This window comes from Colias croceus, chromosome 15 (genome assembly GCF_905220415.1).
Source record: "Colias croceus chromosome 15, ilColCroc2.1".
NCBI classification, from domain to species: Eukaryota; Metazoa; Arthropoda; class Insecta; order Lepidoptera; family Pieridae; genus Colias; species Colias croceus.
Window position 1 is genome coordinate 9,720,081 of NC_059551.1, and position 18,757 is coordinate 9,738,837.

At 32.2% G+C, this 18,757-nt stretch overlaps 1 protein-coding gene across 1 annotated transcript in view; it reads left to right on the forward strand.

Annotated features, from left to right (window-relative positions):
* LOC123698288 (potassium voltage-gated channel protein Shaw-like) overlaps positions 1–18,757 on the forward strand; it is a 151,469-nt gene that overhangs the window by 116,306 nt on the left and 16,406 nt on the right. The window contains exons 6-7 of the mRNA XM_045644883.1: positions 664–978; positions 6,426–6,635. Of these exons, the coding sequence (XP_045500839.1) occupies positions 664–978; positions 6,426–6,635 (525 nt within the window). The remainder of the gene's footprint in view (positions 1–663; positions 979–6,425; positions 6,636–18,757) is intronic.

Sequence of the window (18,757 nt, forward strand, 5' to 3'; positions counted from 1 at the left end):
CGAATCATGCGTGGTGGGGATAAGAAAAAGATGGCGCGTAACGAAAAAATGTTACACTAATTTTTTTTCCAACTCCGATAAAGAAGTTTCACTTCAATAAAGTTACTGTTAAAAGAAAACAACTGAAATTTCATATACAATTTTCACAAACTATTTAATCTTGATAACATTTACTACAATATCCACCGTTTGTTTTATGTGCTAGAACATAATATTTATTTTTACGGGAAGTCACTAGAATAGCAAATAAAGTCTAGACTTGCAATTTGATATTTGTTTATCATGTCATAACAGCGGATATATACCGTAACTTTTTAAATGACACTTTTTTGGAGCTTATAAAAAATAAGCAATAAGCATATTTTGCTGGTAAAGGAATTTTTAATATGCTAGAGGGAAAAACCTAAAAGTGTGGAGTGTATAAAATATATGAGATAAATCAATTAATATGTGATTAATTATAAAATGAAGTAGGTAATTGAACAATTTCTACCGTCCCGTATATACGGGAAAATGCCGATAGAAATTGTTAAACGAAATTGTAATCAATTCATTAACTAATTAAAAGTAATAATTTAAAGACTTTCCATATTTCTTGTCATATAACATGACTTTAAAATTACAACATTTACCTATATTCTATATTCTATATTTTTGTTACAGGTGGCGCCAAACATAATCGAGTTTGTCAAATCCCCAGTCAACATAATAGACTTCTTATCGACATTAAGTTTTTACATGGACGTGGTAGTACAATTGACAGTGGTCAGAAGAAATATAGACAAAGCGGATATTCTGGAGTTCATATCCATTATCAAGATTCTGAGGCTGTTCAAGCTGACGAGACACAGTCCAGGGTTGAAGATCCTGGTCCATACTTTCAAGGCGTCGGCGAAGGAACTGACGCTTTTGGTGTTTTTTCTTGTGCTGGGCATCGTCATCTTTGCAAGCTTAGTGTATTATGCGGAGAAGTCACAGGTATGTTGAATGCTTAATATTTTTGTCTCTATGTGAAAGGAGGGTTGATTTTTGAGTGTATGTATATTTAAGTTGACACGCCCCTGAGCGAAAACGGAGAAATAGAGCCGTCAAATTTTTAAGCGGTCAATAGATGGTGTCAATAGATTCGTGACTCCAAGCGTGACTCGTGAGAATGTGAAAATTAAACATAAATTTGCGCCAAAAAGTATTTAATATTAAAAATTGCTGTTGGTTTTTTGTTTAAATAATAATGTGTTGATGAATATAAGTAATAGGGGTAAATAGAGCTCTTGAGTTTGTAGGAATATAGAAAAAGTCGGGATAGAGATAACTTAAAGAGATAATATATGTAACCACTTAAATTATAAATATTACATAACTATAAACATTATTAGTATTTTCTAGGGTTTGATTTTACGCGAGTATTATACATTTAGAAATTAAAGACTTTTTAACGGATTTTAAACGCGATTTATTCATTCTATTATTTTCCCGACGTTTCGAACACTTTACAGCGAGCGTGGTCACGGGGAGTGTGAGAGTGAAAATAATAGAATGAATAAATCGCGTTTAAAATCCGTTAAAAAGTCTTTAATTTCTAAATATAAACATTATTTCTAAGTGCCATAAGTTGTTTTTTTATTTAATAACCCGGAACGAATCGGGTAACTGTACAGTTTTTATATGAAAAAGTAACAAACATCCATTTATACATACGGATGCTTTCAAACTTTCTCATTCATTACATTTATTAGATTGGCTTATCTTTACCGCGCGGAACCTACTAGGTTTCCGCCCGCGGCTTCGCCCGCGCAGTCAAAGAAAAACCCGCATAGACCATAGTTCCCGTTCCCGTGGGATTTCCGGGATTGCGTCATTTTCCCGGGATAAAAAGTAGCCTATGTCCTTTCTCGGGTATCAAAATATCTGCATACCAAATTTCATGAAAATTGGTTCAGTAGTTTAAGCGTGATTGAGTAACAGACAGACAGAGTTACTTTCGCATTTATAATATTAGTATGGATGATAAACCATGTAAGAAAAGACATTAAATAACAAGTCCATACTCCATACAATCACTACATAGTATAAAACAAAGTCGCTTTCTCTGTCCCTATATCCCTTTGTGTGCTTAAATCTTTAAAACTATGTAACGGATTTTGATGCGGTTTTTTTTAATAGATAGAGTGATTCAAGAGGAAGGTTTTAATATATAATTTATTAGGTTTTAGGCAAAGCGGGCGAAGCCGCGGTCGGTAAGCTAGTACATAATATTTCCATAATTCCTACTTTTAGTGAAATCTTGATAAAAGCACATTGCTTTCAAATTATTCATATTGGTAGTGCATCTAAATTTAATATTCAGGGAAATTTCTATCGCATGTTTTCATTTCCGTACGAAATAAAATATGAAGCAGGAGTCTACTTCAAAAATACAACAACTGTTGGATATTCATATTGAAGTTCAATTTATTTTCTAGGTCCAAAGGTCAGGTATTGTAGTGTTAGATTTAATTCAGGATTAAAATGGATTTATAGAAAAGGCTGACAGTTAATTGAATGAAATTCCTTTTTAACATATAGCTATAAAAAATGTTGCACAGCTGTTTATTTGATAGATCATTATTAAGATTTATTCAGTATTTTTTAATCTGCTAGGTTTTTTATGAAATTTAAACTTCTAAGTTATAACTAGAGTCTAGGTCAGATTTTAAAGCCCAATAGAAAACAAGTTAGCGAATTCCTGAAAATGGGTCAATACCAATAAAATTAGTTTACATCAAAAGGCTTGCATAATCTAAATTGATTTTAAATTATAATATTTAATCTGTTTAATTAATTACGTACTCGTAAAAAAGAAACCTAAGTATACATACTACAATCGAAACAAATTTTTCTCTTAAAAATAATCCAAAGAATCAGTCACATGTTCGAATATCTTTTTGCTCGACTTTCCTTTCTTATATCTAATAAATGGCGGCATATTTTTCACCGTCAATTACCGACTTCATACATCAGTGTCACCTGCGCCTCGTTATAACTAATTCGACTTGAAATTATCTTTTCTATATGTATGTATACAATTTTCCTTCGTAATAACGATACGGGTTGTGTAGACCACCATTTTGAAAATTGGTGTCGTATTGATTAACAAAATGTTATGTGTATACTGTATATGTGTGCTGTCGACCACACATTTAAAAATAATGTAATATTTTCACAAATTTTCCTGTGTGTGTGTTTTTATAATCCATACTAATATTATAAATGCAAAAGTAACTTTGTCTGCCTGTCTGTTACTCAATCACGTCTAAACTACTGAACCAATTTGCATGAAATTTAGTATGGAGATATTTTGATACCCGAGAAAGGACATAGGCTACTTTTTATTGCGAAATATGTACCATGGGCGAAGCCGGGGTGGACCGCTAGTAGTCAATAAATTATAATGAACAGGAAAAGTTATTAAAATAAAACTTTATCCACGCACACTGGTATAAACTTATCTAGTTTACATAATCTAAATAATGCTCTATGTATTATAATATTACTAAATTACTAAGAGACTTCTAGCATAACCATCTTGATTTGTAAAAACGTAAAAATACTTTGTAAAAGTAACAAAAGCTTCCATCTGAAAATTAAACTTTCAAATATTCCGACTCCACTCTACACAAAGTTAAGATCAACCTATAATCCGATGAAATAATATTTTTACACGTATTCTGCATGCCTCGTGAAAAGGAAGTTTTGTAAACATCTGGCCGGATCATACAAAGTTGCATAACATTTTCGCCTTTATACAGCTGGAATAATGAGTATAATTGCATCACAGCAACTTGGAGGCAAAGATTTACATAATTGCGGTCACATATTTGAATATTCATTCAAATAATTTGCTCAATTTCTTGTAGTTTGCATACATTCATAGATATTATATTGATATAGAGATACGAATGTGTTAAACATTCGTAATAATACATATCCTAAAACTAGCTGTGCCTCGCCGTTTCTATTGGTCTAAATGTGACGATGATGTTACTAGGACGACATTATTGCCTATACCTACAGCCTTCCTCGATAATTTTTCTATGTAACATTGAAATATTGTTTCAAATCGGAGACGTAGTTCTTTAGATTAGCGCATTCAACCAGCCATACAAACAAACTAGGACAGTATTGATTACTTGAGATGATGAGATGAGATACTTCATAATAATTTTATCAAAACACGATTTTAGTAGATCAAAAGAAAGAAATAAACAATATTTATACTTTAGGAATATCTCAAGCTACAAGCAACGGATCTAAATATCCCTTTAAATACGGAACACTAAAACAAAATGACCCTTGTCCCATTGTAAGAGAGCAAGGGAACTAAATAGGGTCAGAATTCGATAACAAGTTGGGGAGTTTTTATATATTTTGTAGGAATCAGAAAACCTTGCCTCTGGCGCACTTATATACCTACAGGGTTGGTTGAACTGGTTTTGAAGAACCGTGAAAACTCTTTGTGTGATAGTTAAGGGGCCTTAGTATTTGTGGTGAGGATTCTTTTTGAATTGGTCAATGTTATGTGTTATATTTTATTATGCTAGGGTGTAATATGTATATTGTTTGTTTGTCTATATTTTGACCGATATTATCTTTTCGTTTAGACTCGAGGTAGTGAAAACATAGAGGGAAAAACCTTCTCTACTAAATGAAGATTGAAATTATGATACACATTTTAGAGAATTCTACAAATCAAATGAATAGAGAAAAAAAAAATACTATAAATAATACTTAATCATAATAATATTATCATCTCGAAAAAGTAGAGTCAGTTTCGTTAAAAAAGGCCGAATAAAATTTCACGTAAAAATATTACAGCTCATTTCTCGGTAGTTATGAAAGGGCCTTAGTAAGCTAATGTAAAATCCCCTTAGGACCGTTTCGGAGGTCTGTTGTGTCACGTTACAGAATATGGAGGCCAGAAATGCACGTGTGCTTATGTTATTTGATTTGATATTATTCGCTGATGAAGGGCCCTTTTTCTATTGGATATAACATAAAAGTGATATGTTATGAATCGAGAAAATTACCTGTTTTACACAGGCTATGCCTAGCAAGAGAGCCAGAGCGTCATTAAGCGTCATAAAGTTATTTTATTTTATAGAAAAAACTAAACACAATTCTCGAAATTTTTTGTACTTATATCAGAATAAGTAGTCATTTTTTGTACAGGTATCTCTGCTTTGCGAAATATTAATCAAATCCAGTTCAGCCACTTCATCCTGCTTACGCCTATGTACAGTTTTTTGTTTAATTTTTACTGTTTAGAGATATTTTTATAATATGTAAACGTATACGAATTATTATAAATGAAAGTATTATAATATGTTTCTCCACACACCGCATACGTGACGTGAAATAAAAATCAAAAAGGTTGGCTTACATTGCTTGATTTAATTCTAAAAAGGAAGGCAAAAAAATCTCTCAGAAGGTATCATAACAATAACAAAGAAAATTGCGAATTTTCTTGTCAAAGTTACAATAATATGATATTTTAATGAGGAACTAGCAAAACTTGAGTACTTATGTATTTTCACAGAAACATTAAAATTATTTTCTTGAACTTACGCGTTTGAAGTTTATTTTAATTTCTGAACTTTAGGCTATTATGTAAGTAAGAAAGAGGAATATCGAAGGAAATAATTTACGCCATATTTTTTGATATTATGACAAAAGATTTTAACGATATTAGTGGGTGATAAAGAGTTATTAATTATATAGTAATTATTTACCAATACGAGGCGTGTTTAAAACTGGTATTATAATAATATTATGTTGCCCTGTTGCGTGCTAGTAGTAACACTTTGGCAATTGAATTATTTTATACTATGATAAAATGCCGTTGAATATATTATGATATTGTCTCTACAAATCCCATAAACCTAAAATCATTTGTTCAGATTTTTCAAGTCACATACCTTATTCTTACGACTCACCTGCGTTCTGCACGTATCTATAGAACATACATTCGACATCTGCATTGTTACAACACTATGTAGAATTGCGATACGTGGAGGGAATACAAATACGAAGACTACAACTCAACGTACGGACGCGCTTTACCTCGGCCAAGCCACGTGACATGTACACACAGAATGTTGCTTCGCGCAGCGATTGCTTAGTGAGGCTGCTCGCCCTGTGTGGACCCGCCTATTCGATATGATATGAACAAAAAAAAATGAAAATATTCGTTTTTTAGGCGGAAAAATGCCTAAAACTAAAAAAAGTCGAATCGTTGGTAACCTTCAGTCTATGGCACCGCTGTTATGGAGAAATACGGTTTAAATCACGGCTCTATATTTTTTTTTTAATTCTTTCAACTTTTTAAATATTTACACTCAATAAAAAAAAATAATAAACCATTTCATATACCAAACCTTTTGTTCCAGGATAACCCAGACAATCAATTCAAGTCCATTCCCCTCGGCCTCTGGTGGGCCATCGTTACCATGACAACCGTGGGCTATGGAGACATGGCGCCGAAGACGTATCTGGGAATGTTCGTGGGTGCTCTGTGCGCGTTGGCCGGTGTCCTTACCATAGCACTGCCTGTTCCTGTTATAGTGTCTAATTTCTCCATGTTCTATTCACATACACAGGTAAGTTTTTGTTTAGGCTCTGTTGTTGTTTGTATTATAGAGTGATTTACATAATATGGTAGAATGTAGAATACACATATAAACTTAAATGTTTTATAAATGGTAGAATAGACTGCGTTTCTACGATTAATTCACATAGTGTTAAAACTTACTTGTTTCTGGAAAAGCTTTCGAGTTATAGCGGTCATAGTTCAACACAAGATCCTATATAATGTAGGTCCTCCTTAAATTTCAGTCTGTGGAATCAAATGGAAGAAGTTGAATCATTATGATATGCCTTTTAAATATTTGTAATTATGTAACGCAAAAACGTATAGGGATGAAATTCGTTTGGCCTTGTTAAGATTTTTCATCTTTATATTATAAGGTAATAAAGTTAAATACTTATACTTATATATAATGGAGTAAAATTAACATAACATTAAGATCTCTTTTATATAATATAACACAAAATTTCAAACGCGAAAAACACTAACCCAGAAACTAGATTCTACGAGCGCAAACAAAAATAATTTAAAGTAAATTGAGTGAACGAAATAAAGAGAAACATGAACATGAGTGGATTTAAAATAAATATTTGTTGAGTAGTAAATAGTAAAGAGTTCGCGTAAACATAGCTATTTTTGTGTATCGTTGAACTATTTTAAACTACGTGTGTTCTATTTATTTTAGTTCACAAATAATTGCATCAGTTCAAATTTTATGATCCTGTGATTGTTGTTAGATCATCATGATTATGTTTTGTTGTCATTTCAAGAGTAAGTAGTTAGGATTCCTAACTGGCAAGTGTTAGATGACTTAAGGAAGGAAATTGTTTGTTTTAGCGATACCTATGTGGATCGTTAATTTAATATTATTTTGGTTTACTATATTGTTGGATAACTAACTAAATGTAATTGCTAAATATAAAAAAAGCTTTGTTTAAGGGCCGATTTTTCAATGCTTGGATAAAACTTATTCGTCGAATAATGTATAAAACTACCATTTTAAAAACGTATTCTAATTGCCCGTATTTGACAGTTTACGTGACATTTTAATATTATCGTGTAATACTTTATTAGACGGATAAGTTTTATCCAAGCATTGAAAAATCGGCCCTAAAGCAAGTGGATAGACTGACATTTTTATTCACGTCATTTAGCTACTATTATGTATTCTGTGTTCACGTATGAAAGTTTATTATTTTATATGTTTGATAAGATGTGACTTTATGACGTGTCTAGACGAGCTTGAGCATTGCATTATATTATTGCAGTCGTATTTTTTGTATAAACTTACCTTTTGAAACTTATCTCATAAGTAGAAATATTTATCCATTAACTTCGTGTCCACAGAGACTAAAAACATATCTATACTAATATTATAAAGCTGAAGAGTTTGTTTTTTTTTGTTTGAACGCGCTAATCTCAGGAACTACTGGTCCGATTTGAAAAATTCTTTCGGTTTTAGATAGCCATCAAAGAAGACTATTATAGGCTTTGATATATCATCACGCTAAGACCAACAGAAGCAGAGCCATGCGGGTGAAACCGCGGAGCGCAGCTAGTAAAGTATACTATGATAAGCATACAACATAATATACTTACAGTATATTTTCTGCTCCAAATTGTCGGTCTCCCCCGTGTAATGAAACGTCGCAGTTTCAAACATAATTATGAGTCATTTTATACTGTTTTATCGTAACTTTACACTTGAAGTGTGAGTCGGATTTACTTTTGTTAGAGTCTTACGTGCGAGGGTCCAAATATTGGTTTGATGCATATTTTACTTACTATAATTTTAAATGCAGAAATGTAAATTCATATTAAGTATGGTTTTGGTTGATGGCAGCTTGTGACCTGTTGTTGTCTGTTACACGTTACGCCGTTAAAAGTGCTTGCATCGTTAAATCTTTCCAAAGCCCAACTTTCAACTTTTTATTCTCTCGTGACCCAATATTATTATACAGGTAATTTCTAAAATGTAGCGAGGTATAAGAATTGTATTCTTCACCATAATATCTAGAATACAAAAGAGCATTTATATCGATTGTAAGGCACCAAAAATTTCTACTAAACTTTTCAGTTATTTCTCAATCATTAAGAAACTTTTTCCAATAAGATTTAAAGGGTTATCTTAGATAGGTTCCAAATTAATGAGCCGTACCGTCCAATGGTCCGGTAACCAGAGGAATTCTTAAATCACTATTTTGGAAAATGAATCTTAACACAATGCAATAAGGACGGTGGAAGTCAGGAATAACATTTCCCGCTTATTAGAAAACTGCTTTTCATTTGGGTTATACGAGCTCATTTTGAAAAAGACAGAAACATTACTAATGACTGTAATTGGAGTGTTGTGAGTTTTTAATTATACACTCTATTTATACCCATTAAAATATAACTTGATACAATTTTTGGAAACCTAGATATTATCATGAAATTCAGAGTTGTTTTCTCTGTCAAGACGAAATTAGTCTCGGTTAAGCAACCCAAAGAGGACTCATTACTTGCTTGAAATCTTATTTGATTTGCAAAACCTGAAGTAACCTCAAATATGATCCTGAACAGTTTATATTTATAAGAGACGAGTTTCAACTTTCACCTCCATCTCATTTTGAATTAAACTAATGATCTCAATCAACGAAGCTTCTACAGCTAAAGATATTTTTAATTCTAACGACGAGTTATCATATTCCAATATTATTTGACCTTTTAAATCTAGAATAACCCGGCGCTGTTTCATTATTTACAATCAATAGAGACAGAAATTAAGCTCGGAAGTCTTTTGACCCGAATACGCTTATAGATTCGAAAGGTCAGTTCTATTCTTTTATTCTTTGACCTGCTATTGTATGGAATCGTGTATCTTGAAATTTTGGAAGAGTAATTTTGAATGGTTTTAAGCTGCTGTACCAACTGCTATACCGTTATGAATGCTCTGGATTTTTGGAGAAATACTGTTTTAAAAACTTTGTTCTGTCTGCTGTTCTGCTTTTAGGAAATAAGTAAGTCATTATTTTAACCGTGCTTACGGCTATAGATGAACTTTATCATTGTAGTTAAATTTTTAAAAGCGAAGAGGGTAGATACCTACTAGGGAAGTGCGTACCATCTTAGACCACATCTTAGCTTTACATCAGGCGAGATTTTGGTCAAGCGCTTCCCTATCTAAAAAAAAAAACAACTACGTAGGTCGATAGGTCATGGGATATTCTTATAATTATGTATGTACTGCAGTTATTATTATAATTTGTACATTGATTTTTTGATGTGGATTATTCTGATTGTCATTCTCAGTCTTACATCATTATTCACCCTTATCTCCTTTTTCTATCCTTATATCTTACCCATCTCCTTTTTCATTGTCTTAAATCAAATGTTATTATTACATTATAAAAACAAGAAGATATACAAGATTAAGAAATATCTTGAGTTTATAACAATATCGTTCTTATTAAAACATCCAAAATTTGATGAACTCATCAACTTTCGAAATATTTGGAATGCCTTGAAACAGAACATGCCTTATTTATAATAATGAGGAATTTTCGTAATTAGGAAAATTGCTTTGAACTCGTTCCGGTGGAGCTTGACAAATTTTATAAATTAATAATGAATCTTTTACGCTATGATATAGATTTTTAGGTATATTATATTATAATGAGATAAAAATAAATTCTAACTTTGACATCGTCTTGAGACGAGGAATATATTTTAGTATAACTTGCATGTTTTTCTTCGTTGTTTTTCGTTAATTCGTCGTAAGAATTTTCAGTAAAACGCTCATACCATAACAACTGATCTTTACTACAATGTAGGCGTATCTACATGCAATAAATATAACATTAATTAAAACCGTTTTCAATTGGAAATTATCTAAAACTATATTAGTGTACTTAAATCAATGTTGTGATACTGTTATATTATATGTACTAATATTGCGTTTTTGAATTAAATTTAGTTTTTAACTTTTAATTTAATATGTTTTAAATTTGACATTATTAAAAAATATGAATTATTCAGCTTTAATCATTATAATATTTGACTAGAGTATCAAACATAATTGTAGCGGTTGTATATTATAATCTTAATTAATGTAATTTTTTATTTTTTTTTTCTTTTTGTAATAATGAATAAATTGTATTGTAAATTTGACCTCCCTATCGCATTCGGTAAACTGTAATGGTAGGAATGGTTTTATATAAATAAATAAATAAAATGAAACGAATTAACTAGCTATTAATGCGAATATAATCCGTATTAAAATTCAAACGACCTCATTAAAATATATCCTGAATTGCATTCTGATATTAAATAAAATATGATTAACGATGAAATTAAAGTCCAATTTTCGATACGGCATAATCCGGGCACTCAATGTAACTAAATTGGATTACGGTATTTATACTAATTAGTTTAAAATTATAAATTTTTAAAGGTTCTTTATAAATATATGATAGTAGCTTTTGATGTAACGTTTCGGTTTTATTCAGGTTTATAATAGTTTTTTTCCTAACCTTTCCCATGTTTTAAGTTTAAGTACATTCTATTTAGAATAATACTATTTCGTTGATTAAAAAATGCCTACACAATAGAGTTTTTTGTGTTTAAAGTCAAAAAATACAACATCAGCCAGACTTTAACCCCTTTTAGCAGGAATAAGGGTTGTGACCCCAAAGTTTGCTTGAATTACGAAAGTGTTAAGTGCGGGCCTGATGTTATCATAAAAGTTTGCAGAGTAAGAGCACTTCACACCATCCGATACGACATTGTATCCGACGCTGATCCGTTACCGTGATAAGCAAAATTCATAGTACAAATTATCGGAATCGATATCAAGTATCGTCTTAACCCTTTTCCTGAATAAACATAAAGTTAAAATGTTATACGATGTTTTTCCATTAAAAAAAGTATTAGATTAACTAAATTTTCATGTTAAGAAAGCTTATACCTAGCAATTATACTATTTACATAAAGTATTATAGACTTTAGACTGTCGCACAATATGAAGTGAAAATTTGTATAATTTTAAATGATAATTAGTATCAATCAACATACAATTTGAGCGAACTTTTCAGGTCACTGAAAGCCACAACAATTTCTTGCCCAACAGCCAACTAATAAAAGTAGCTCCATCACGATACATTTAAAAAAAATCGTGTCGTACACTGTAAAGTCGCTCCAAGAATATCACAGACATTACACATGATGTAAGTTAATTGAAATGCGGCTTACGAGTACGTTACGATAAAATGTCGTGTTTATTTATTAAGAGCGCCTAAAAAGCATGTACACTTGTTTACACTAGCTTATAATGTGTTAGCTCATACATCTCTTTTGTTTAGACCTAAAATTATGAATAATAAATAATATTTGTGTAAAATTTTGATTAAAATGTTGTGAAATAAGTCTGTATATATTTGAAGAACATTTGTATTACAAAAAGTAATCAATTTTCCTAAAAATGTCGGGGCTTCTCTATTCTTCGCATTTCGTTTGATATAAAATTGACGCGGGGTTAAAAAAATGTTCTGCTTTCCTTTGGCTTGACTTGACTCGGTACAAATATCATAAGATTTTTTTTAATAATTGTGAAAATGGAGTATTTTCGTTATGTAATAATATCTGGGATAGGTATGATGAATGTGTTTTTTAAAAATTAATGAGGTTACATTTTACGGATTTTTAAGTCGATGCATTCAATATAATATTTAATTTTTAAATTACGTTAAGTTTATAATTAAATTAAGTCAAAAAATTTATTTTATAAGACGTAGCAATATATTTCTTGGATTCGCCTTTTAAATCCAATCACGTATCCGAATGTTTCCGATCTTTCCCAATACAAATAATCTAATTAATCAATGCATTTGAAACTTCGTCAGTAAGCGAGTTCAAACTAACTTTAGGAAACTTGTTAATTCTGTGTGTTTGAACTTCTGTCTTGATTTTGTTTGACACTCCAGGGTATTGCGGTTACGGTTATAGATGCCTAGTTGTTTCTATTGGTCGACTATCCGATCGTGGAGAATTTATTTATTTATTTAAAATGCACACATTATACACAATACCGTTACGTTTTCCCAATTCGATATGTATGTGATTAACTGTTTAAATTTTGATAAAAAATAATATCGGATATGTTTTATGTGAAAAACCTTTATTTTCAAACTAAATACATATTAAAGTGTGTGAGGATGTGTAGTGCGAAATGTGTTTGTAAATAACCAATAGTAACGCTTTAAGCGCTAGACGCTTCAAACTTCAAATTAAATGAAGCGATATGATTGGTTTTTACAAATTCCACGCTACACATACTCGCACATTATTGGTGGAAAAGCACCCTTACTTTGTATTTAATGTTTTTTTTTTTTCATTATTCTATATTATGTCTTATAAAATATAATAATCTACACAAATACTCAAAAATACGTATTTCCCGATTATCACCAGTCAACAAAGCCTTACCGAAACAAGCAGGTACATACAACATTGTTTAACCCGTTCACCGTTCGCTTTCCGCACAATAGCCCGGTTTTTCCCGGAGGCGTTCTAAGTGGCCGGGTCATTAGCGCCCCGGCTGCGAAGGGTTAAGTGGTCTGACTTTATTTATTGCTGTCGGGTTTCCGCGGAGAAATATGTAAAAAATGTTCCTGGATGGAACAAAATGGGAATCGGAGTGACACGCGTAATCCAGAATGTACGTGTTTACGGTTTCCTATGAAGTACATAAATCTTTAGCAATTAAAGACTTACGTATTATAAACGCGATTTATTCATTATATTATTTACCGGAGGTTTCCAACCCGAATAAATGGTGTTTAAAATGTTGTCTTTAATTTGTAAATGAATACTCGTATAAAATCAAACGCAAAGATAACTACAAGAAAATACTACATGATTTTTTTTTTACTATGATGTATAGGGGTAGAAAGAGGAATCATTAAGTGAAAAAATTGCAGAGTGAAGTCAAAAAGTGTAACACTTAATTGATGTTAAAAAAATAAGGTATATTGAAAAATATTTAATTCCGCACAATTTTCAAGAACCAGTATAACCTATTTAAACATAGATAGATAAATTCATAAATCACGAATCAATTGAAAATTATTGCCTAATTGTATATTGTTACAAACCTCATGAATGAAATGTTAATTTCTGGCATTAACATTGCAATAGATTGCAGAACAGCGGATGATTACCGATTATTAATCGATGCAGCAATACAATCAGTCTTGATTGGAAACTGTGTTAGTTGCTAGTTGCTAGGTCATCTGAAGCCTGACAAAAAAGACTGTGTTTAATATCAATATAAATAAATCTTTATTTGCCAAAAACATTAACTTTACAAAAATATGTAGGTACCTACGCTGACTCCTAAACTAGAGGAACTCTGTGTCTTAGGAGCCAGCGTTCCTCCTTAAAAATACAACTAAGTACATTTTTTAAAGCAAAAAAAAAATATGTGAAGGATATCGTATGTTTTTTATGTAAACTTGTCGAAAGCTTGCTGGCTAGAAAGATAGTAGTGTAGGATCCGAATGTTTGTGCACTCATCTTTTTATTGGATGTGGAAGAATACCTAATTTGATCAAATAAAATAGTTTACTGAATGTCAATATTATATTAAAAAAACGTATTAATATGATCGAGGCTGCAATTATGAAAATTATAAAAAAGGTGTTTATTAGATGATTTCACTGACTTAGTTGTAAAAATGACCTTCTGATATAATTATTATAATATGTATAATAGATTTTACAAGTCCTTACAAACCTTTTTATAAACAAGAACCACGTAATAGGGACCAAAGGCGATATATTTCAATAGACAAGATAGACTTTAAAAAAGTATAGAACAAAAAAAAGCTGAGAAGCGAAAATGACAACAGTACTTCGCGTTAAGAGCTCTCACATAGCTCAAGTTCTGTTTGCACATCGTTTTCAAATTTTCGTTCTGAAATTTTCATGAAAAATTAAAAGTGCTGTCTCGTATAATGAAATGATTCGTGTTTACTTAGGTTGTGTCTTACGGGTATGTGGATAACAATGTTTGTGTTGTTCTAGAACGTTTAAATACCTACTTGTTCTGAAATGTGATAATGATGAATTTCGCGCACATATATTTGAATTTTTTATGTAATGTGAATTAAAATGTCGTAATCTCATTAATTAGTGGATATGTAGAAAATAAACTATTTCTTTGATATGATTATTGGGATGATTTATAGATCAAATTAAAGTACCTAGTATTTTCCGCATTGCTCCGCTCCTATTGGTCTTTGCGTGATACTATATGGCACATAGCTTTCCTCGATAAATGTACTATCTAACAGTAAAATCATTTTTCAAATCGGACGAGTGTTTCCTGAGATTAGCGTGTTCAAGCATACACTCTTCAGCTCTACAGTATTAATCGATATAGATATACTTTATGATGTTATACAAAAAGTTTTTAGTATTTCGTTCTCTGAATTATAATTTTTTATTAATTTTATAGCCAAGTTCTGCAATGTTAAAACCTACAAAGAACAGTAAACATTTCGTTATTTCTCTTGGAAAATAAGAAAACGCTTTCTACAACTTAAGTTGCGTAATTTATGGGTCAAAAACTTATACAGCTGCACAAATGTACGGTAGAATAAATCTTTTGTGAGTATTGTTTGTTACTCATTTTAAAACTGAATTATGCTGAATTGATTTTACTTCCTTTGTAGTAAAGAAGCAAGATCGCGAGCTAAGTCTGATTTCTAATGTAAAAAATATTTTAAACACACACCAGGAAAAGTATTTTTATAATTTTGTTCGTTTATTATATTACTAGCGGTCCGTCCCGGCTTCGCCCGTGGTACATATTTCGCAATAAAAGGTAGCCTATGTTCTTTCTCAGGGTCGAAAGATTATCTGTGCCAAATTTTATCAAAATCGGTCCAGTAGTTTATGCGTGAAAACCATACATACATACAAACCTTTCCTCTTTATAATATTAGTATAGATTATTTAATTAATATAAAGTGTGTGTAAATTGAATTGGTAGTGGCAAAAAGAAACGCTAAAGATACAATAGGTATATGAAATAACTAAAACATAATATTATAATTATGTGAATGACTTCAACGAATAAAATTTGTAAGAGCAAAAAGAGTGCGTTTTGTAAATAATATTATATTTATATATATTTATCCACTTTCTTGGGCTTTTGGTCAACGTTTTCAATTATAGATACAGATATGGGCCCTTTTAAACCCGGCTTAGATCTTAAATTAAGTCATTGGTCTGTAAGAGTGATGGAATTAGGAGAGCATTCAAGCGTGAATTACAATATAACTATAAACTAGCTGACCCAGAAAGTTATTTATGACTAAGGGTTTAAACATAGTTAACAATATCTTCACAGACTTATTAAATATGCATGTGAATTTGATAAAAAATCGGTCAAGTCGTTTCCGTAGAGTATGGCAACTAACACTATGACATAAAAATTCTATATGTAGGTCTATCTATGCTAATAAAATTAATGATATATTACATTAGAGTACTCAGACTCAGAGAGCAGTGGTGGCTCAGTGGTGAGACCTCGGACTTCGAATCGATAAGTCCGTGGTTCGAGACCAGGCGAGCGCGCAGGAAATAAATTGATTTTTCAATTTATCTGCGCATGTTGTAACATCACCACTGCTCGAACGGTGAAGGAAAACATCGTGAGGAAACCGACATGTCGAAGAATTAAAAAGTTCGACGACATGTGTCATCCGCCAACCCGCACTTGGCCAGCGTGGTGGATTATGGCCTGTACCCTCATAGGAGACCCGTGTCCCAGCAGTGGGAACGTATATGGGCTGATGATGATGATGATGATGATGACATTAGAGTAGTGAAGATGCTTAACCAATCTACATGACTGACCAGCCAGTAAGATCACAAAAGTCGGGGAATTATCGGAATATTCTTTGTACCTAAATCATTTCAATAACTGGTTTATTCAGGTAATGCGTCGCAACATACTTCACTACATAGTATAAAACAAAGTAGCTTTCTCTGTCCTTATGTCTATGTCCCTTTGTATTCTTAAATCTTTAAAACTACCCAACGGATTTTGATGCGGTTTTTTTTATAGATAGAGTGATTCAAGAGGAAGGTTTTAGTGTATAATTTATTAGGTTTTAGACAAAGCGGTCGAAGCCGCGGGCGGCAAGCTAGTTCTTTATAAACGAAACCTTTTAAACGTTGAATACAAATAAATATCAAACCTCATTCAGCATGTTAATCTGATAAAGCGTTTCCCTTTCGAATACCGCTCAAATAAAATCCGTGAGCTCTGAAACCTAGGCACAGTTTAATTTCAAAGAGAATTTATTAGGATATAAAGGAAATCTGAATAATGGCTTATGGACTTAATGCTATTTGCCTGACGCCTGTAGAATGTTCTAGAAGATTCTGGAACGTTGGAATCACTGGCGCTTGTAATCTTCACTACATAGTATAAAACAAAGTCGCTTTCTCTATCCCTATGTCCCTTTGTATGCTTAAATCTTTAAAACTACGCAACGGATTTTGATGCGGTTTTTTTTAATAGATAGAGTGATTCAAGAGGAAGGTTTTGGTATATAATTTATTAGGTTTTAGACAAAGCGGTCGAAGCTGCGGGCGGTAAGCTAGTAATTAATATTGAAGAGTTTGTTTGTTTGAACGCTCTATATCAGGAACCAGTGGTTTGGATTATAAAAAATGTGTTGGATAGTCAATTTATCAAAGGAGACTATATTTTAGAGTAATAAATAATTATGCAACGATCTATAGGAGCGGAGCAGCATTGAAAACTTATAACTAACTAAAAAAACTAATTAATAGCGTAGTGATGTTTGTTGATGGAGATCGCTTTTGGCCGTAAATCACACTAATTTATGAATTTTAAAGACATCAATAGTAAAAACGCTAGACTCTTCTAGTTTTACCTTTAGATATTATAATATTAATATTATAAGCATATAAGAAACTTTTGGTATGATTATGACAGACAGAAGAAATTCAATATTCCAGGGTTACGAGTGGGCGAATTAGTGGAGATGTCATATCAATTTATATGAGACGTGGGTTCGAATCCCTTCTCTTCTAATAATAATTATATCAGAGACATACAGTTTCATAATAATATGTGAGAAAGTACGAAGAAATCTATTTACATAAAAAAAGGAAATCAATTTGAATATTCTTCATAAACTTCTAATTAGTAGATAATATCATACTACTTACATCATAATATATAATCGATGCAATCATATTGTAGGTCAGAGAAGCGTGGTACCTATTGCATAGAATAAATTTCTTCTTCTTCTTTCTTCTTTTTCAGCCTGGTTAAACCCAAAGTTGGGTATAGGCCTCTTCATGTGCACGCCATTCCTTCCTGTTCGTTGCCGCTCGCATCCACTTCCTTCCCAAGATCTTCACTATGTCGTCAGCCCATCTAGTAGGCTGACGGCCAACTTTTCTTTGTCCGGTCCAAGGACGCCATTCTAGGATTTTGTTGGTCCACCTGTTGTCACTTAATCTGCAGATATGTCCCGCCCACCTCCATTTCTGCCGAGACACTTTGAGTGCTATGTCTATAACTCCAGTTTTCTTCCTTATTGTCGTATTTGTAATTCTGTCCATCAATGAAATCCCGAGAATAGCGCGTTCCATCGACCTTTGCGCTACTTGGAGTTTATTCACTAGGTGTTTGGTTAGTGTCCAGGTTTCAGAGGCGTACGTCATTACTGGAAGAATACATTGCTCAAACGTTCGCCTCTTCAGGAAGGTTGGTATTTGTTTGTCTTTGAATAAATCTGATAGTTTGCCAAACGCTGCCCAGCCAAGTTGAATGCGGCGGTCTACTTCCCTCTTTAGTGCATTCCTATCCAGCGTTACCATTTGACCTAAATAAACATACTCTTCTACTCTGTCGATGTTCTGACCATGTATTGTGATCGCAGGTGTAATGTTTTTGCTGTTACACATAAATTTAGTTTTGAGCATGTTCATTCTTAATCCAATAGCTAGTGAGGCATCATGTAGTTCTTCGAGCATAACTTTTATATCGTCCGGGGTTTTAGCAAACAGAACGAGGTCGTCAGCAAATCTCAAATGCGACAACATTGACCCG